This window comes from Fusarium tjaetaba (assembly GCF_013396195.1).
Source record: "Fusarium tjaetaba strain NRRL 66243 chromosome Unknown NRRL66243_c0000153, whole genome shotgun sequence".
NCBI lineage: Eukaryota > Fungi > Ascomycota > Sordariomycetes > Hypocreales > Nectriaceae > Fusarium > Fusarium tjaetaba.
In genome coordinates this window covers 108,173-123,353 of record NW_023501349.1, presented here as the reverse complement: position 1 = coordinate 123,353, position 15,181 = coordinate 108,173, and the positions used below count along the sequence as shown (strand labels likewise).

Here is a 15,181-nt window from a genome sequence, read left to right as displayed (position 1 = left end):
AATTCTGAGTTGTCACGATGCAAAGAGTACTACACCAGCATCAAGAATCGTGCCGCCTTAGTCCGTCAAAGAGTAATACGTCATTTCCGTAGGTACTAGCTATTTTGTTAAATGAATTGGCGTGTCAAAGATTTCCGAGCTCGTCACGCTGGTTGCATGGACTACGTCAACATGATGTTTTGTTGACGAGGAAACTCCTGTAGAGCCAAAGTGGAGCGTTTCAGTAAACAATTTGATGGGATTTGCTGATAAAAGGCTAAACTTGGTGACTAAGATGTTAAAATCACCCATTTCCTCAAATGTCAAATTGATTGATATAGCTACGTATAATATCAGCTTCAACGAGACGTCAAATCATGGACGTACATGGCTAGACTTGCTATGGCCGAGACTCCAAAGGTCAAAAATTCCTATGCCATGCGCTCATGAGATGCATGAGATAGCTGTGCAACGGTAGGCATCGCCGTAGTCGTATCTAATTGTCTTGTTTCTGTAGGCGGTGGCACACGACTCGCCTTCTTCTCGAAGAGTATGTTAATCTCTTCCAGCGTCTTCCCTTTCGTCTCAACCCAAAAGTACAGCTAGTAGATGTTAACCAGAATCTTAGACCTCTAGAGTACAAAGCTCACAATAAATACAACCACGAGAACATCCCACGATGCGTTGATGATATATAATTTCCACCCAATGTTCCTGAAAGCTGTTGGCATAATAAGAACAAAGATAACACTAAAGTCACGTTATTAGGTGAATAGATTCCAGGGGAGAATGTTCCACCCAACCTTAGAATATTCAGTGCAAGTTGCGATAGACCAACGGTGTGAGCACGCATTGAGAAGCTCGCGATCTCAGGCGGATAGACTGTAAACAGAGGTGTCCAAGCGATGGAATATATTCCCTGGAACAGAAACATGATGGCCACATTGGCATAAACCAAACCTGTTGAGGCATTCCCTGGGTCATCAGCATATAACTTGGAGAGAATACCAATCAACACAAGACAGATTACGAGCAGTGCCTCTGTGACGGCAGCAGTTGACTTTCGACCCCATTGAGATATGACCTGCGTTCCGACAATAGCGCAAGGGAAACACCATGCGTTGAGTGCGATGTTCTAAATACAACGTATCAGTCAGGCCTCGTTGGTGAATAGTGGCATGGAAGATGTTACTGCTTTGAGTTGGGACTTTGTTTCCGTGACTCCCGCTGTCTCGAGCGCGGTTCCCAGGTAGAATGTCGCAATAAGATTCCCAGAAATGGAGGAGAAGACTCCGACTGATGCGCCGATCAACAGCCGCCTCCTAGCTACGGCATCTTTCATGATAGACCAGAAGGCTGTGTTGGGGTTCTTGGAGTCTACCAATTTAGATCCCTGAACAATCTTTTCATACAAAGAGTTGGCCACTGGATCCTCAATATCGCCATTGGAGACCACAAGAGCCGCGGATAGTCGGGCTGCTTCACTCTGGTCATGGTGTATCAACCAACGAGGTGATTCAGGACTACAGCATCAACTTAGAGGTGACACTGTTGCGGATAACGATGTACGTACATGAAAGGGAGGATGAGGATGCAGAGTAGCGAAAAAACGGTTTGAGTGATGGACGGAGTCCTCCATGCCCAAGTTGAATCCCAAGAACTTGTAGCAAGAGTCACGACGGCAATGATAAGCGCACCAATGCTAAAGTATTCAGTATTTTATGTACCATGACCAGAAGTACACTTACTAATAAAAGTTATTCAACATGCTTACTCCCCACGATCTCCATAGACTCGGAAAGGTTTCAGAGAGATATGTTCCACTCGAAATGTTCGCAATCGCAGCGCCGAAACCGATCAATATCCTCGCTATGACAAACATGGCGAGATTCTGGGCGACACCCTGCAGTGCCATACCTGTTATGGCAATGATAGAGCCCCAGAATATGGCAGGCCGTCGACCCATGCGGTCGCAGAAGATGCCGGAGCAGGGTGTTGCTAAACAGCCGCCAATGAAGATGGCTGCGGTACTCACGCCCATGGTTGTCTCGTTGAGCTTGAAGTACCCGGCATAAACAGGCAGAATATTAAGACCGTTGACCATAGAGCGGCAGACGCCGTATGACTGTCACGATAGTGTTAGATAGGATATGGGATAGCGAATGGGAGAACACACAATTGATACAGTCATTGAACAGGCCATGAGGAGGGTTACTGCTATAGCTGAGGAGTCTGGCACGTAGGCGGGGAGCCAAGTCCCCGTGGGAGTCTTTCTCAGCATGGCGCCCGGAGTATGAACGGTGATGCTAGATAGCTCACAAGTCCTTTATGTGATGTTGATAACTGCTAGAGCCAACTATACAGGCCAAGACTTACGCGGATAGTGATAACTGCATTTCCACGCGGAAGAATATTACAAGTTAGGAAAGTCTTGTAAATTGATTCCGGGTTTTATTCAGAAGCAGCTTTCCTGCAACACAACAGTCAGTTACTTGCTCTACGGGGCTAATTAGTCTGTATTACACCATAAAGAGTATGCCAATGCGCGGGACAACATGCCGAGAGCGCTAGCGTTATCATAGCCTGATTCGGATTAGACACAAACAAACCAACATACAAAGTATCATCACGGCCAACAAGCTACTGCAAGCCTCATGCTATTATTATATAGAAGAACTATACCTTATCAAGACCGGATCTTTGAAGAGCTATCACAGAGCTTTTGTGTATCCGATACAGGTCATTTGGTAAATTCTGGCCAGTCAGCTAACCGACGGGCGCGCCAGCCGTGATGAATATTGCGAGGTTATGGTACTACAACATAAGCACACAGGTGTTTGCGTCTGCTGATGAACGGTGACATGATATCTCGTCTACCCTAAAAGAAAATGCAAAAACTGCAGTACCATGACCAGCCACCGCTACTATCGGCCACCTACACTTTGTCTCCGAACAAATTCTCTCAGGACATTTCCCGTAATAAGTGCAACGTTATTGTCAAACCGGTTCCAGCCGAGAGAGCATAGCCAATTCATACTCCCAACGCTAAACACAGCTCCCCCACCACTCGTTTCATAGTATGTCATGTCAGACCTGACCTCTCTAGTCTGTGTGCCAAGTACATTCTTGAAAGGAATAATCACATCTTCAGGAAACATTGCGAACTCTTCAGAGTGTCCTGTGCTGGTAGCCAGAATAATCGTGCCAGCAGGGCTCCCAACTTCGTAGTCGCATTTGTCGATCTCGTCGCCGCTTGCACCACCCCCAAAGCCATATTCGCCTAAAAGTTCGTCTTGCTGTATACCGTCGAACATCCATGTGAACTTACTCTCTTTGCTGGCTTCTGTTCGCTTGTATGGCACGCCGGGGCCCTGTGGTCCGCGCGCGGTGATTAGATTTATAGTTAGCTGTCAGGTGTGCGGGCAGAGAAACTTACTGGGCCAGCGGCACAACTTCCAACTCCGAGAAACGCATTGGACGGTAAACCACGAGATCGCCATAAGAGTCCAGACTGGCCATTGCTGCTAAACACACGATCCCCTCCAGCGCATGTAAATGGCCTTACGCCTTCTCCGCCTCTTCGAATCTCAACTCTGTGGATGTTCTCTGAGGTCGTCGCGCAAGACCAGTAGAATCCGTTGCCTCCTAGGTACATGACGTTGCCACCAGATTTGATGAAGTCCATATACGCTTTGAGGCTCTCTGTGGTATGGTACTCTGGATGGGAGCCGGTGATGATTGTACCATAGCGGCTGATACTGGAGTATCCATGGGTATGTAAGTCGTGATCGCAGACAACATCATATGGATTGCCACTCCTTTCCAGGAACTCCAGCATGAGCAAGTCAGCACTTAGACCCCGAGGGCGGTGTAGGTTCCAGCTTATGTAGTCTGGTCGCATGTTCATAATAGGTCTTTTGGCTGTGGAGTAGATTACTCCAGACCGATCGTTGTGTATATCATAAGTGGAAAGTCCCAGGTCATTCCGTCTTACTGTCTTCTCCGCGTGCGTATCCGGTATTACCTTGTATCTTGTAGACACCCTATCCTTGATATGTCCTCTGTCATAGACGTGTTCATTTGCGTAAGCAAGATACTGGCGTACAAGTTAATCCGAGATCCTGAGTTTCTCAAGCGTTGCTTACTGTGAAGGTTGAGAGGACGTAAACGATTTCGGGTCCTAGAGCCTGGCTCGTTGCAGCAGTAGGGCGGATGAAGAAAGGTATTGAATCCTTGGCAGCGCCGTTGACTGCCTCTAGCTCCACTGCGTAAACACCAGATCGGAGGGTGTCAGGAAGCTGAATAGCAAAGTCTGTCCCCCAAGAAGCATCGTCGAGATCGTCCTCGTGAAAATGAATGGCCCCATATCCGTACTTTGCCTTTGTCCAGTCAGACTCTAACCCATCCCAATCATGCCCTGTAACCGCTCTGGTAGGGCAATTCACCAATCTTCCATGAGCACCGTTTCCAGACACGTCAATAATTTTGTCTGTCGACATTTCAAGAGAAAAGTCCCATTCAGCAACCTTGCAGCTTGATTTCATGACTAGGCTATCGAGCCGACCGTTGAAGAAGTTTGTTGGGATATGAGATGCCTGGTCAGGGGATAGGGCAAAGCTTGCAGCGAACACAAGACTACTTGGTGTAGAAAGATGAATATCTTGGCCAATTCTGCTGCTACCCATGACTGGCGACTGAGGAATGCTTGCGAAAAACGGATGCGGGAAAATGCTGAAGTTGAGTAACGATCCCTGTATAGTAAAGGTTACCTTAACCCATTGTTGGAGCTCAGGCTTGAAATGCGTAGGTACGACCTCCACAAGATCACCAGTACCGACCCAGAACTCGAGGAGCCCTTGGTCGGTGAGCACAACAGCATAGCCAGTCTTTGCCTCGACATCGAGGGTGGAAATGAGAGTTTGATAATGCTTTGCCTCGACAAGATGTGGCTGAAAGTAAAAGGTAAATTCAAGACCCGTGTCGGGTGTGATGTTATAGTCTCTTTGATTGATGATGGCATAAGAGCCTGGATGGGCGATCTGATACCGGCCTCGGCATGTACCAGAGGGAATAGCGTTCACTGCCTCTTGCTTCATTCCAGACGTGTCCGAGCCTTGAGGTCCATGGATTAGACGAACGACACGATACTTGAGCTTTCGTTCCGTCGAAGAAATCTTAACCGTGAATTTCAGCATCTTCTCCTCACTTTCGATACAACAGGAATTTGGGATATCTCGCAGAGTAATCTCTGCAGACTATGCACTTACCTTGACTTCCACACTATTACCAGGACTCGCAATCCAGGGATCAATATAGCCAGTGATCTCGGCGGGGTATCCATCTGGGGGAACTGCCTGCGTACCCATATCCGTTTTCTCTAGTAGAGGATAGTAACTTTGCGATATTGTATGTGTTACGAACCGGTTTTGTGCATTATGATTACTCCGGATATCAGTAGAGGAGCTCCAGGTAATCAGGATCAAGTATACGACATTAACGACTGTAGTTCGCTAATCGGGGTAAACATAGCCGCCATCCAATTCCTTGACTATTCTATCGTAATTGCATCCACATTGATATCCCACGTCTAACATGACGTGTCATATCAAACCTGAGCCCCGCATACGGAATGTTACATTTCCCTGTGGCCTACTGCCATCCAAAAACCTACATTTCGGCCCGAAGTATAAGATGGTCGAATTGAGCGCCGACGGCTAAGGATTCTCTCTTGGGTCATGATTTCGAGTCTTGTACACGCGGCGTGCAGGACACTGAAGTGTTGAACACGAATTGAAAGGTCGTTCTCTAGAATGCCGTCCATCTTGTTCATCTTGATCATCTCAACCAACGCATGATGGAAGTGCTGAAAGACTTCTGCTTGCACCGACACCACCTGGCTATTGATACTGCGATAATCACATGCTAAATCTATCTTGTGTCACAATGTTTGCATCCAACTCAGCCTAAAGCTGACATCCAACAACGTAGCAACGCTAATGCCGAAAGAGCAAAGTTAGACGCTCAGAGCATGCATGTCTGATCCAAAGCTAACACCTTTTGAGAATGATTAGCCGCAGCAGGACTGACTTTGGAAAGTGATGTTAACCGAGTCTGACTTGTCGTTCTTGCAGCACCAATTGGATAAAGCCCAGCGGTGAGTCTTGATAGATTCAGATAAGGAGTTTAGAGAAGCTTATTGCAGACGCTTCAGTTGCCAAGCCGATTTTGTGATAGTGATGAAACCAAGGCAACAGATTTATTAAATCATAATCATCTCATCGATATAAGGGGCGAGGACAGTCAATGTCCCGATTCCTCTCTACCCCGGTCCATCAAGGGTCCTCTCTTCTCTCGCCTATATACTAAAGACTAGCTATGTCCATATCCCCTAACTAGAAACCTTACGGTTCAAATCTTGGAGCTAGAACCAAAAGTGCAAAGCCTCATTATCGACTGTACTGCGGAACTCATCGCAATGCGTCTCGCTGTATGCACTCATTTCTGCTCTCGCCCAAATGCCCTCAACAGAAGTCATCAACGACTCTCTCGCGCGATCACGGTATGTATTTAGCATGTCCGTATGCCTTTTCCGCACCCAGCTCTGATCCGCACTCGTCATAGCCTCGCAGGCGGCTATATAAAATGGAAACGGCAGTGACGAGTCCGGGCCGCACCCGGACGCAAGACCATCCATCAGCCGAAACATATGCCTGCGAATCAGCTGCACACGTGTGGAGTTTGTAGGATCTAGGAATACTCTCCGCAGAAGGACAATGTGGGCTGTCCAGTAGAAGCATTCACTTACAACCTCAAGATCAGCCCGGCTGTTGGTTTCGTCTCCGGAACTTCTCGGGAACGGGTCTGGTTGTTTCGACTCTGATGTCATTGCCGAACAGTAGTTTCGACCCCAGAGACGCATCTCGGTTTCGAGGTCATAACCTGTGGCTTGAACAGCAGACTTGCGAGATTCAGACTCAATGAGTTCTGCGCTCAAATTCGCTATCTGAGCCAGGTAAGACAGGACGCGCCGATTGCAGCCATGCATCTCTAAAAACGATGGCTCTTGGTCAAGTTCATCTCTGCTGTCTTGATACATGTAAAAGTCTAATGGGGCGCGTGGGCGCGTTGATTGCACAAAGGCAAGGACGACATCAACCATTGCGAACCGATAAACCAGCGTTTTAAGAAATGGTGATCGAGGAGGCCGAGACATGTACCCAAGGTGCTGAATAAGATACAATGCATACGTCATATGTGTCCCGATGTTGCTTAGGTCCATCATGAGTACTGACGAGGTCTGCATCATCATAGCAGCCAGGGTGATTTCTCCAGGAGAATGGAAAGCGAAAACTCCTTCCACTTCAATAGTCTTCTGGGTATCTGGGCCCTGGTTGTCCTCCAAGTTTAAGTACTTCAAAGCTGTTCTTAATGACTTCAATGCTTCAGATTGTCGCGAATACAGTATAGATCGATTGCTTTGCCCGAACATTTCCATATGTGCTGTTGCCACAGCCAATATGCTATGGAGGAGTACGGGGTATGATAGAGCAGCCATTGCTAGCCTTCGATATGGGTTGTGGTCGCTATCATATGCAGTCGTGCAAGAGGATACGCGTCTAAGGTCTGAAGGATAAGCAATCAGTCATGGAAGCATTGTTGCGGGAGCACTGACAATAGGTGAATGTAGCTTCGTCATTGGGGTATTGGAATACCTCGACAAAGAGGCTACTCAGGGCATTGACAGTGATATTCCCACTAGAGCCGCTGGAACGGGACGCGTGCTCGGGGGTATGTGATGTCTCCGTTGGTTCTGGAGGAGTTCTATCGGATATAACTTCATCTGTATCGATGTTTTCGGGCAGACTATCCTCTATTTGTGAATCCTGATGATTGCTGCTTTGTTGTTCCAACGTTACAAGATCCTCATTCTCTAGAGTATCCCCTGAGAGACTAGGATTTGAAGTCACGCATCCGAGATGTTCAATCTCAGTATCTACAGCTGGTTGCAGTGCCTCAGCTGTATGCACAAGCCATCCAGCAACCTCAACACCCAACTGGAAGCGAATCGGCGATGACGACACTAGGAGACCCTGCGCCTGGGAATTATTCGCGGGCACCTGTTGGTGGAAGTTTGACGAGCTGCACAAGCCAGTCCATTTCAATGGTCTCTGGTAATCGCAAGCAGCGCCACGGATGCTGCAGGCACTACAAGCAGGCCGCTGCTCGTCACACTTGCGATGCTGGCGACGACACGCCTTGCAGCCTTGGTAACGTCAGTGGCGGTTATAGGAGGGCCTGGGACAGCAAACCAGTGCGAGATCTTCTGCGAACGTCCGGCGGCATCGTTCGGAGAGCGGGAATGGGATTTGACAGGGTAATGGGTATGTAAAACGGCCGGACCTTGGGCTCTTGGGATGTCGTCTAGTCTAGTATTGCGATCGAGTGAGGGTACCACCGAAGAGCGGGGTGATAGCCAATGACCAGACAGGCCGTCAGATGTCAGATCAGCACAGTCCTTGTTGTATCCAACCGAACTAATCAGGTAGCATCATTTCGATGGCGTGGCTGTCAATACCGGCGCTAAACATACTATACTTATTAGATACGACTCAGAGTCGCACTTCCAGACTGCCAGGCCTTTGGGCCATTGAGGTTCTAAACCAACAGTCTCATAATTTGTTCCTCGCCTATTTCACAGACAGAGTACAATACAACCTACTGCAATGGGCACACATCCTTCAATCCATCCACACAACTGCCTCTTGAACAAACGTCGCAATCAAGTTCCCGTGCCGATCAAAACAGGACATATTCCCCAATGCGGTCCCGCCTGACGCGGCCAATGATCTGATGCAAAAGAGATGCCAGTTGTTCAAGTCGCTCTGCCGCATCAACCATGCACTATGGGTGAGACTCGCCGTGAATAAGCCGGCCGTCCTCCAGGATAGTCCGTGTCTGAGTAAGCCTGCCTCGAGGATGGGGTAGTCAGACACGTACAAAAGTGCCGCCGTCTGCAGTGCTGAATTGTTCTCCAGGTGTCTTTTGCTCCGTATCCAAACACAGATATTCTCCCCGTCGGGTTCCGAGGTCCATACTGCTTCAATTCCTGCTGGGACCGGTCTTGGATGCATCCCACTCGTGCTGTCAGTGTCATATTGGGCCGGCAGCGATACCTGGGGCATCTTATCAGATGTATGTTCAAAGCCGAGTCGAGGCTTTCGAAATGAGACCTTGGCGGAAAATATTTCCTTGTCGTCTTGGGTTGCAGTGACATGGCGAATGGTGAAATTGTTGCCGCTCATAGCTTCAGTAACGTTGAATTGCGTTACCAACTCAGGTTTGGCTCGTCGAACAAAAGTAGCCTGTACTGAATGACACTCCCGGTCTCCGATACCATTTGCCGCTGCAGTGACAGCTCGGCCCATTAACAATCCGCCATAGACAGGGTCGGGAGTGCGGCACGGGCCGGTTGAGCAGATCTCTGCCGAATCCCGCGACGTGTGCAGTGCAGATGACAAGTCAAAGCGGTCGTGCTCCATTCAGCAGCCAATCCGGTATTCACGGGGGCTAAAATGACGTGCTGCTGGCAAGATGGAGGAACCTTTGAGAATGAAGAGTGCAACACTTGTTAAATATATCATGGCATGCTGACTAGAGTTACACTCATCTCCCTCGGGAACGGTCCGGGCTGCCGAAAGGGTGTGCACTCCATATGCATCTGAGGAGTCATCGCTTTGCCGGTTTTCCGTGGTTGGATTACTGGACTTCAGCTGGCAGACTCTAGAGAGTTCGTCTTTGAACAAGAGCGTCGCATATGACTAATTTATGTACTAAGATCCATCCTCAATAGCAAAGTTGAGTTGCATCAGAAATAAAGGCTTCAACTACTCGTAGCCCGCTTGTATAGACCGATGTTGAAGTGACTTAGCCTCTCCCAAGAATCCGTGAAGAAAAATAAAATTCATCATCTACTGCATGCCAACCATCACAACCCTAACAGCATGCAAACAACCCAATATTTGACTCAAGTGAAAGGCGGATGTGCTGACCCTACACCGACCCCCCAGCAACAAGGATGCCGTCCAACTTGCGGTGGATACTCTCCGAGCTATCCTGGGACTCTCTGGGCTCTCGAATTACACTATGATTATGATCCAAAACTGTCAAAGATCGCTCAATCTGCAGCTCATCTGTCAAGGGTCTTCGGAACTCTGACCGAATCTTGAGCGTTGCTCGGTCTGCTTTCTCAATACCCTCCAAGTCTAGGTAGCCACCATGACGGAAATGCTGCGAAAACACTTGCATTGACTTGATGATGGACACGGAATACTCAACCGGGTGCAGGTATTCTGTGCCGCTGCGTCGTTCCATCAACCAAGCGTTGATAGGTCCACGGGCCTGGAGGTTACAGATGAGCAGCACATCCTCGCCGGCGGAGTTGACATAGTCACAAACAATCAGCTTCAGGTTCGTGCGGGGGTATAAAGGTGACTCATTGTCGGGCTTTGAGACCATGAGGGCAGCTTTGACGTGGGAGTCGTGGATACCAATTCTCGTAGCTAGGTCGCTTGGGACACCACTCCAGCTCGCAATCCAGCGTGTCGGAAATGTCTGCGAGCCTACCTTGACTGGCATTTTGAAGTCGACCATCATCTCAGCCGGATCGCAGCCTGGTGCCTTGGCATCGAGTGGTGATAGCGGTGTCCCGTTAAGTGAGGTGAAGCACAGATTCGTCGCACCCTCTTGAACACGAATATCATATGCTATCTCTTGAACTTCTGGTGTGCCAAAATCTACATCCGTAGTACCAAATAGTGCACCGGATGCTAAAAGATGCACATCGTGAGAGAGTTTATCAACAAATGCTCCCCCGACAATGTCTGATCGAGCCTCCGGATTCCTCAGGCGATCGAGGGCCAGGGAATTAACCCGAACAAACGAAAGGGACCGCATCTCAGCAGCTTCGCCTGCCAGCTTGCTCGCCAACGTGTGAACAACTGGATTGAATGCTTCAGACATGCTCACTGAAGCAATACGGCGATAATTCCCGAGAGAAACCTCAACACCAGGAGAGGAGAGCGGCTTCTCGAGCAGCACAGATACGCCGGCTTGATGAGCCAGGCTGAGAAGTCGAAGTCGGCCATTTGGCGACGTAAAGTCTTTGATGAAGGTGTTTGGACCAGAAAAAACCTGGAGGGCTTCCTCAATGTCGGTAAAGCAGGGTATACTGGGATGACGAGCCTCTGCTGCCTCTCGGCGATGAGGGTCTCGCTCCACAATTGCAACGACCTGGAAGGATAGTTTGCCAATGGGCGTCCATGTCGCTTGGACACGGCGAGTCCCTTCAATCAGACCGGTGATTCTTGAGCCTAGGTAGCCATATCCATGTATGATACACTTGTCAAGCATCATTGATGAAGACGATGAGCGATCAGGCGTATACATGCTTGAGTAGAGTGACGTAGCTGCAGCTGATCAAAAGCAGAATAAAACAAGTATGAAAGCAAGAGTCAGTTGGTGAAGATAGTTTAAAAGGGACTATTGGAGCTACTGGCACGAGATGGCTGTTGCAGCACATCGAGGTTGTCTACATTTATACGAATTAAGTAATGAATCCTACATTTCGCTTGCCTGAACTTTGACCGATTCACTGTTCATCATGCACCCTGGGAATTGTCGGTAACAAACTGTTCACTCTCTGGCCCGGTCAAAGGTACTTTGCCGCTTGAAGGATCATCTCACTAAGCTTCTCGAGACTAAAACAGAATCGCAATAATCGAGACAGACTGAAGAGGATGGGCACGTTCTGTAGTAAGCCCCGGGTTCGTAGTGGCACGTCTGAAGTAAAGGTTACGAAGGTAACCGTAGCAGCAGGAGTGGGTTTGATGACTGCGCATCATTACTGTGTTCGATTACGGAATCAAATGTGATTAAGATGTATCCAATATTGGAAATGTTAAGCGGTGGCCATCTTTGTGAGCTTAGGCACCCTGCCATGTTGTCAAGTTTGGTGGAATACCTACCCGTACTCCTATAACACAAATTGGCTATCTTGATAGACAAGCCGTAAAGGGACTTTCGTATGTAGTCATGTGGGAAAGGTAAAGTTTATAAGAAGCGGTTGGCATTATCATATGCATACGAAAAGTGGTAGGCGCAGACTGCCTGATTATCATGGTTATTGTATCCTTTTGGGCACAGCAAAATTCCAAAGCATATCATAACAAAAATTATATAGGGCTTAAGGTCTGTTCTCCTCCTTTGTCTTGGTTTTGGACAGATCACTCAACTCGCATGAGTGACAATCAAAGTTACCAAGCAGGGGAGTCAGAACATGGTGAGAATATGACAGATTTGAGGATCCACAAGAGATCTACGATGAATACAAATAGACCTAATTTAGGAAAGCACACGCGCGTATATTCTACATCCATAATGATATAGTCTGTATGCAAGCTGCGTCACCCTATCAAATATACCATAAAGTTCAATGCTGATCAGCGGGACAGCTTTGATACTACGTGGACTGAAGACTTATTTCTATTAAGACAATTGGGAATTGAAACTAATTACACGGCATGTTTCTTCAGGTACTTTGCCTCAACATCTACCTTAGTCCAGATACGTCCTTACAGTGGATCGCTGTCGATGACGCCAACTCCACTGCTTGTATCAATCTCCACGTAGAACTGATCAGGAACCGCGTTATCTTGGTTGTAAGAGTATTGGGTGTAGTCCTGCCCATTCTGAACACCAATAGTCGCACCTGAGCCATGCCTGGTTGTCGTATAGTACTCAAATCTGACCAAGCCGGGGTAGTCTTGATAGAAACTGGCCGTGTAGTGCTCATTGAACCCAGTGTCGGAATTACTGCCAACAAACCATTCGACAGTGAGCGTCTGGCCTCGGTCAGTCTCGTAGACGTCGTAGAAGACTCCTGTGTTGCAAACATCTCTGCGGAAGTATTGGTCGTCCCAGTAGGGGAGGATGCTAACAGCCGGGATGTTCGAACGAGGTAGTGCGTAGTTGCCGTATGCGTTGGATCCTGTATCCAAGGACAAAAGGCCGTTTGGAGACACAAAAACAGATGTTGAAGAACTTCCAAATACCCCGATCGGGAAAGGTGCTGTGAAGCCTTGGTTTCCATCATCCGTGTTGACTAGCGGATCAGTAATGATCGGAGTGGGATTAGCTAGGACTAGAGTTTGGGCACAGACGGGCTCTGCGGCGGTTGTAGTCGTGGCCTCTGCGGTAGTAGTCTCGGCCTCAGCAGTGGTTGTCGTCTGAGCCTCTGTGGTGGTTGCCTCCCCTGTCGTAGTTCCAGTCTCAGTGGTCTCAACAACGGTCGTGGTAGTCTCGTCGGCCGTGGTTGTTCCCTCTTTAGTTGTAGTAGTGTCAGCTACAGATACAGCGGTAGTGCTAGTCAAAAGCGTAGTAGCAGCCTCAGTCTCGGTGTCGCTGGTGACGATAGTTGCCACAGTAGTGTCCGTGGTGGAGGACACAGGGAGGGTCGTGGTTGTGGATGCAACGAGCGTGGTTGATGCCGCAGAAGCTAAAACAAGTCAGTAAGGGTTCTCAGGCTAACACAAACACCTGGAAGCTGAGGGACGTACTGGCAGAGGTTGTTTTCGGTTTGCACGGGCCAGCAATGACCGACTCCACCACGAAAAGGCTCAAGGCCAAGGACAAAAGCCTCTTTGAATACATTGCGTTTAATGAGTGACGAGAATCTAACGAGTGGCAGCCTCTCAAACAAGAGGTCATGGAGGACGAAGAAAGCTAAGAATAGAGCCGATGGGCAGAAGATTCGTCTACATGACTATAAATACCAGCCAAGCGAGTCGTTGCTAATTTACTTTAATCTTTAAGGGGATCGATAGTCTGCTACTAACTCAACTAGCGCTCTACTACGGGTCCGTTGGGTGGGCCAAAGATAAGCTTAACTATAGTTAGAGTAATAGGGACAAACCTCGAACAAGAGCAACTAAAGACACTGGTTGTAATCATCACTCACTTGTGAATGTTTATCGGATCTTGACCACATCATTTCCTTGTAATCACACCATCATGATGCAAGACGAAAGAGGAACCGCAAGAGACTAAGTTGGACTATTTGTTGGCTCGTCAAGTTCTCAAGTAATCCCAGCTGAAAGCGAGCTGCCGCTAGTCTATTCTTAACTACCTGTCACTCGAACTATCAACGCCACATGCAGCCACCAAATTGCGATTGGCAAAGTTTTAACAGAACAACCCTTTTATCTGTAGCATGCGCATAGCCATTGAATGATTGATGACCTGACATAGCTTCAGTAACCCGCGATAACTACTCCCGTTCGTTGCCTGAAAGACCAATGCAGGTTTACAATCATGTGCTGTTGGTGCAGCAAACCAGTTCACGTCGTTATAGCCACGCGAGATGCCAGCTCAATTGGTGAGTCAGGCCATTCTACTCTCAGAGTTCTTCCGTCAATATGATGTTTCTTTGACGTGAGGCCTGTTGAGGGATTGAAAGGGGTCACTTAGTTATGCGCGGGCAGCTTTCCTGTCACAAGTGATCTGATCCACACGAAGTCTGCTACCGTAGATTCCCACATCCCAAACTGTAACGTCAAAGAAGAAGACATCATCTCCATGTTCATTGACTTCAAAGTCAGATAGAGTAAATACAGTCCAGAACTGAATCAAACTATACACCGTACTCCTAGTATCCCGTTGCGTTGCCCTTCGCTATAGCCTAGCAAGCACCTTCTTACAGCGGATCGATGTCGATGATGGCAGCTCCACTCTCTGTGATGGTTATCTACCCGCTTGTAGTTTGAGCCTCGGTCGTAGCTGTAGTCTCTGCTGCTGCTGTCGTTGTTCCATCAGCGGTAGTGCTAGTCTCCTCAGATGTGGTTGTTCCCCCTTCAGTAGTGGTAGCGCCCACTGATGCAGCTGTGGTGCTGGTTGGCAGTGCAGGAGCAGTCTCAGTCTCGGTCTCGCTAGTTTTAGCGGTAGTGTTAGTCTCCTCGACTATAGTTGTTCCCTCTTCAGTAGTAGTAGCGTCCACTGATGCAGCTGTGGTGGTGGTTACCAGCGCAGTAGCAGTCTCAATCGCGGCCTCGCTGGTTTCGGTGGTAGTGCTGGTCTCAGTTACTTCAACGGTAGTATCCGTGGTGGAAGACATAGGGAGGGCCGTGGCCGTGGTTACAGGGACCTCATC

At 48.4% G+C, this 15,181-nt stretch overlaps 5 protein-coding genes across 5 annotated transcripts; all 5 read right to left on the bottom strand.

Moving 5' to 3' along the window:
* Window positions 1-410: 410 nt before the first annotated feature.
* Window positions 411-5,413, bottom strand: FTJAE_7528 (uncharacterized protein; the record flags this gene model as incomplete). The annotated part of the gene is made up of 11 exons (XM_037354253.1): window positions 411-581; window positions 630-729; window positions 783-1,114; window positions 1,172-1,502; window positions 1,553-1,681; window positions 1,728-2,104; window positions 2,919-3,350; window positions 3,416-4,075; window positions 4,125-5,153; window positions 5,247-5,356; window positions 5,401-5,413. 11 exons carry the CDS (start codon window positions 5,411-5,413, stop codon window positions 411-413), a joined length of 3,684 nt encoding a protein of 1,227 aa, XP_037205404.1.
* A 987-nt stretch (window positions 5,414-6,400) lies between these two features.
* On the bottom strand, window positions 6,401-8,322 carry FTJAE_7527 (uncharacterized protein; the record flags this gene model as incomplete). Its single annotated transcript, XM_037354252.1, has 3 exons — window positions 6,401-7,602; window positions 7,652-8,242; window positions 8,289-8,322. 3 exons carry the CDS (start codon window positions 8,320-8,322, stop codon window positions 6,401-6,403), a joined length of 1,827 nt encoding a protein of 608 aa, XP_037205403.1.
* Window positions 8,323-10,029: 1,707 nt separating this feature from the next.
* Window positions 10,030-11,424, bottom strand: FTJAE_7526 (uncharacterized protein; the record flags this gene model as incomplete). The annotated part of the gene is made up of 1 exon (XM_037354251.1): window positions 10,030-11,424. The coding sequence occupies one exon, from the start codon at window positions 11,422-11,424 to the stop codon at window positions 10,030-10,032; it is 1,395 nt and encodes a 464-aa protein (XP_037205402.1).
* A 1,184-nt stretch (window positions 11,425-12,608) lies between these two features.
* Window positions 12,609-13,686, bottom strand: FTJAE_7525 (uncharacterized protein; the record flags this gene model as incomplete). Its single annotated transcript, XM_037354250.1, has 2 exons — window positions 12,609-13,531; window positions 13,593-13,686. The coding sequence occupies 2 exons, from the start codon at window positions 13,684-13,686 to the stop codon at window positions 12,609-12,611; spliced, it is 1,017 nt and encodes a 338-aa protein (XP_037205401.1).
* Window positions 13,687-14,779: 1,093 nt separating this feature from the next.
* On the bottom strand, window positions 14,780-15,145 carry FTJAE_7524 (uncharacterized protein; the record flags this gene model as incomplete). The annotated part of the gene is made up of 1 exon (XM_037354249.1): window positions 14,780-15,145. The coding sequence occupies one exon, from the start codon at window positions 15,143-15,145 to the stop codon at window positions 14,780-14,782; it is 366 nt and encodes a 121-aa protein (XP_037205400.1).
* Between the last annotated feature and the right edge of the window lie 36 nt (window positions 15,146-15,181).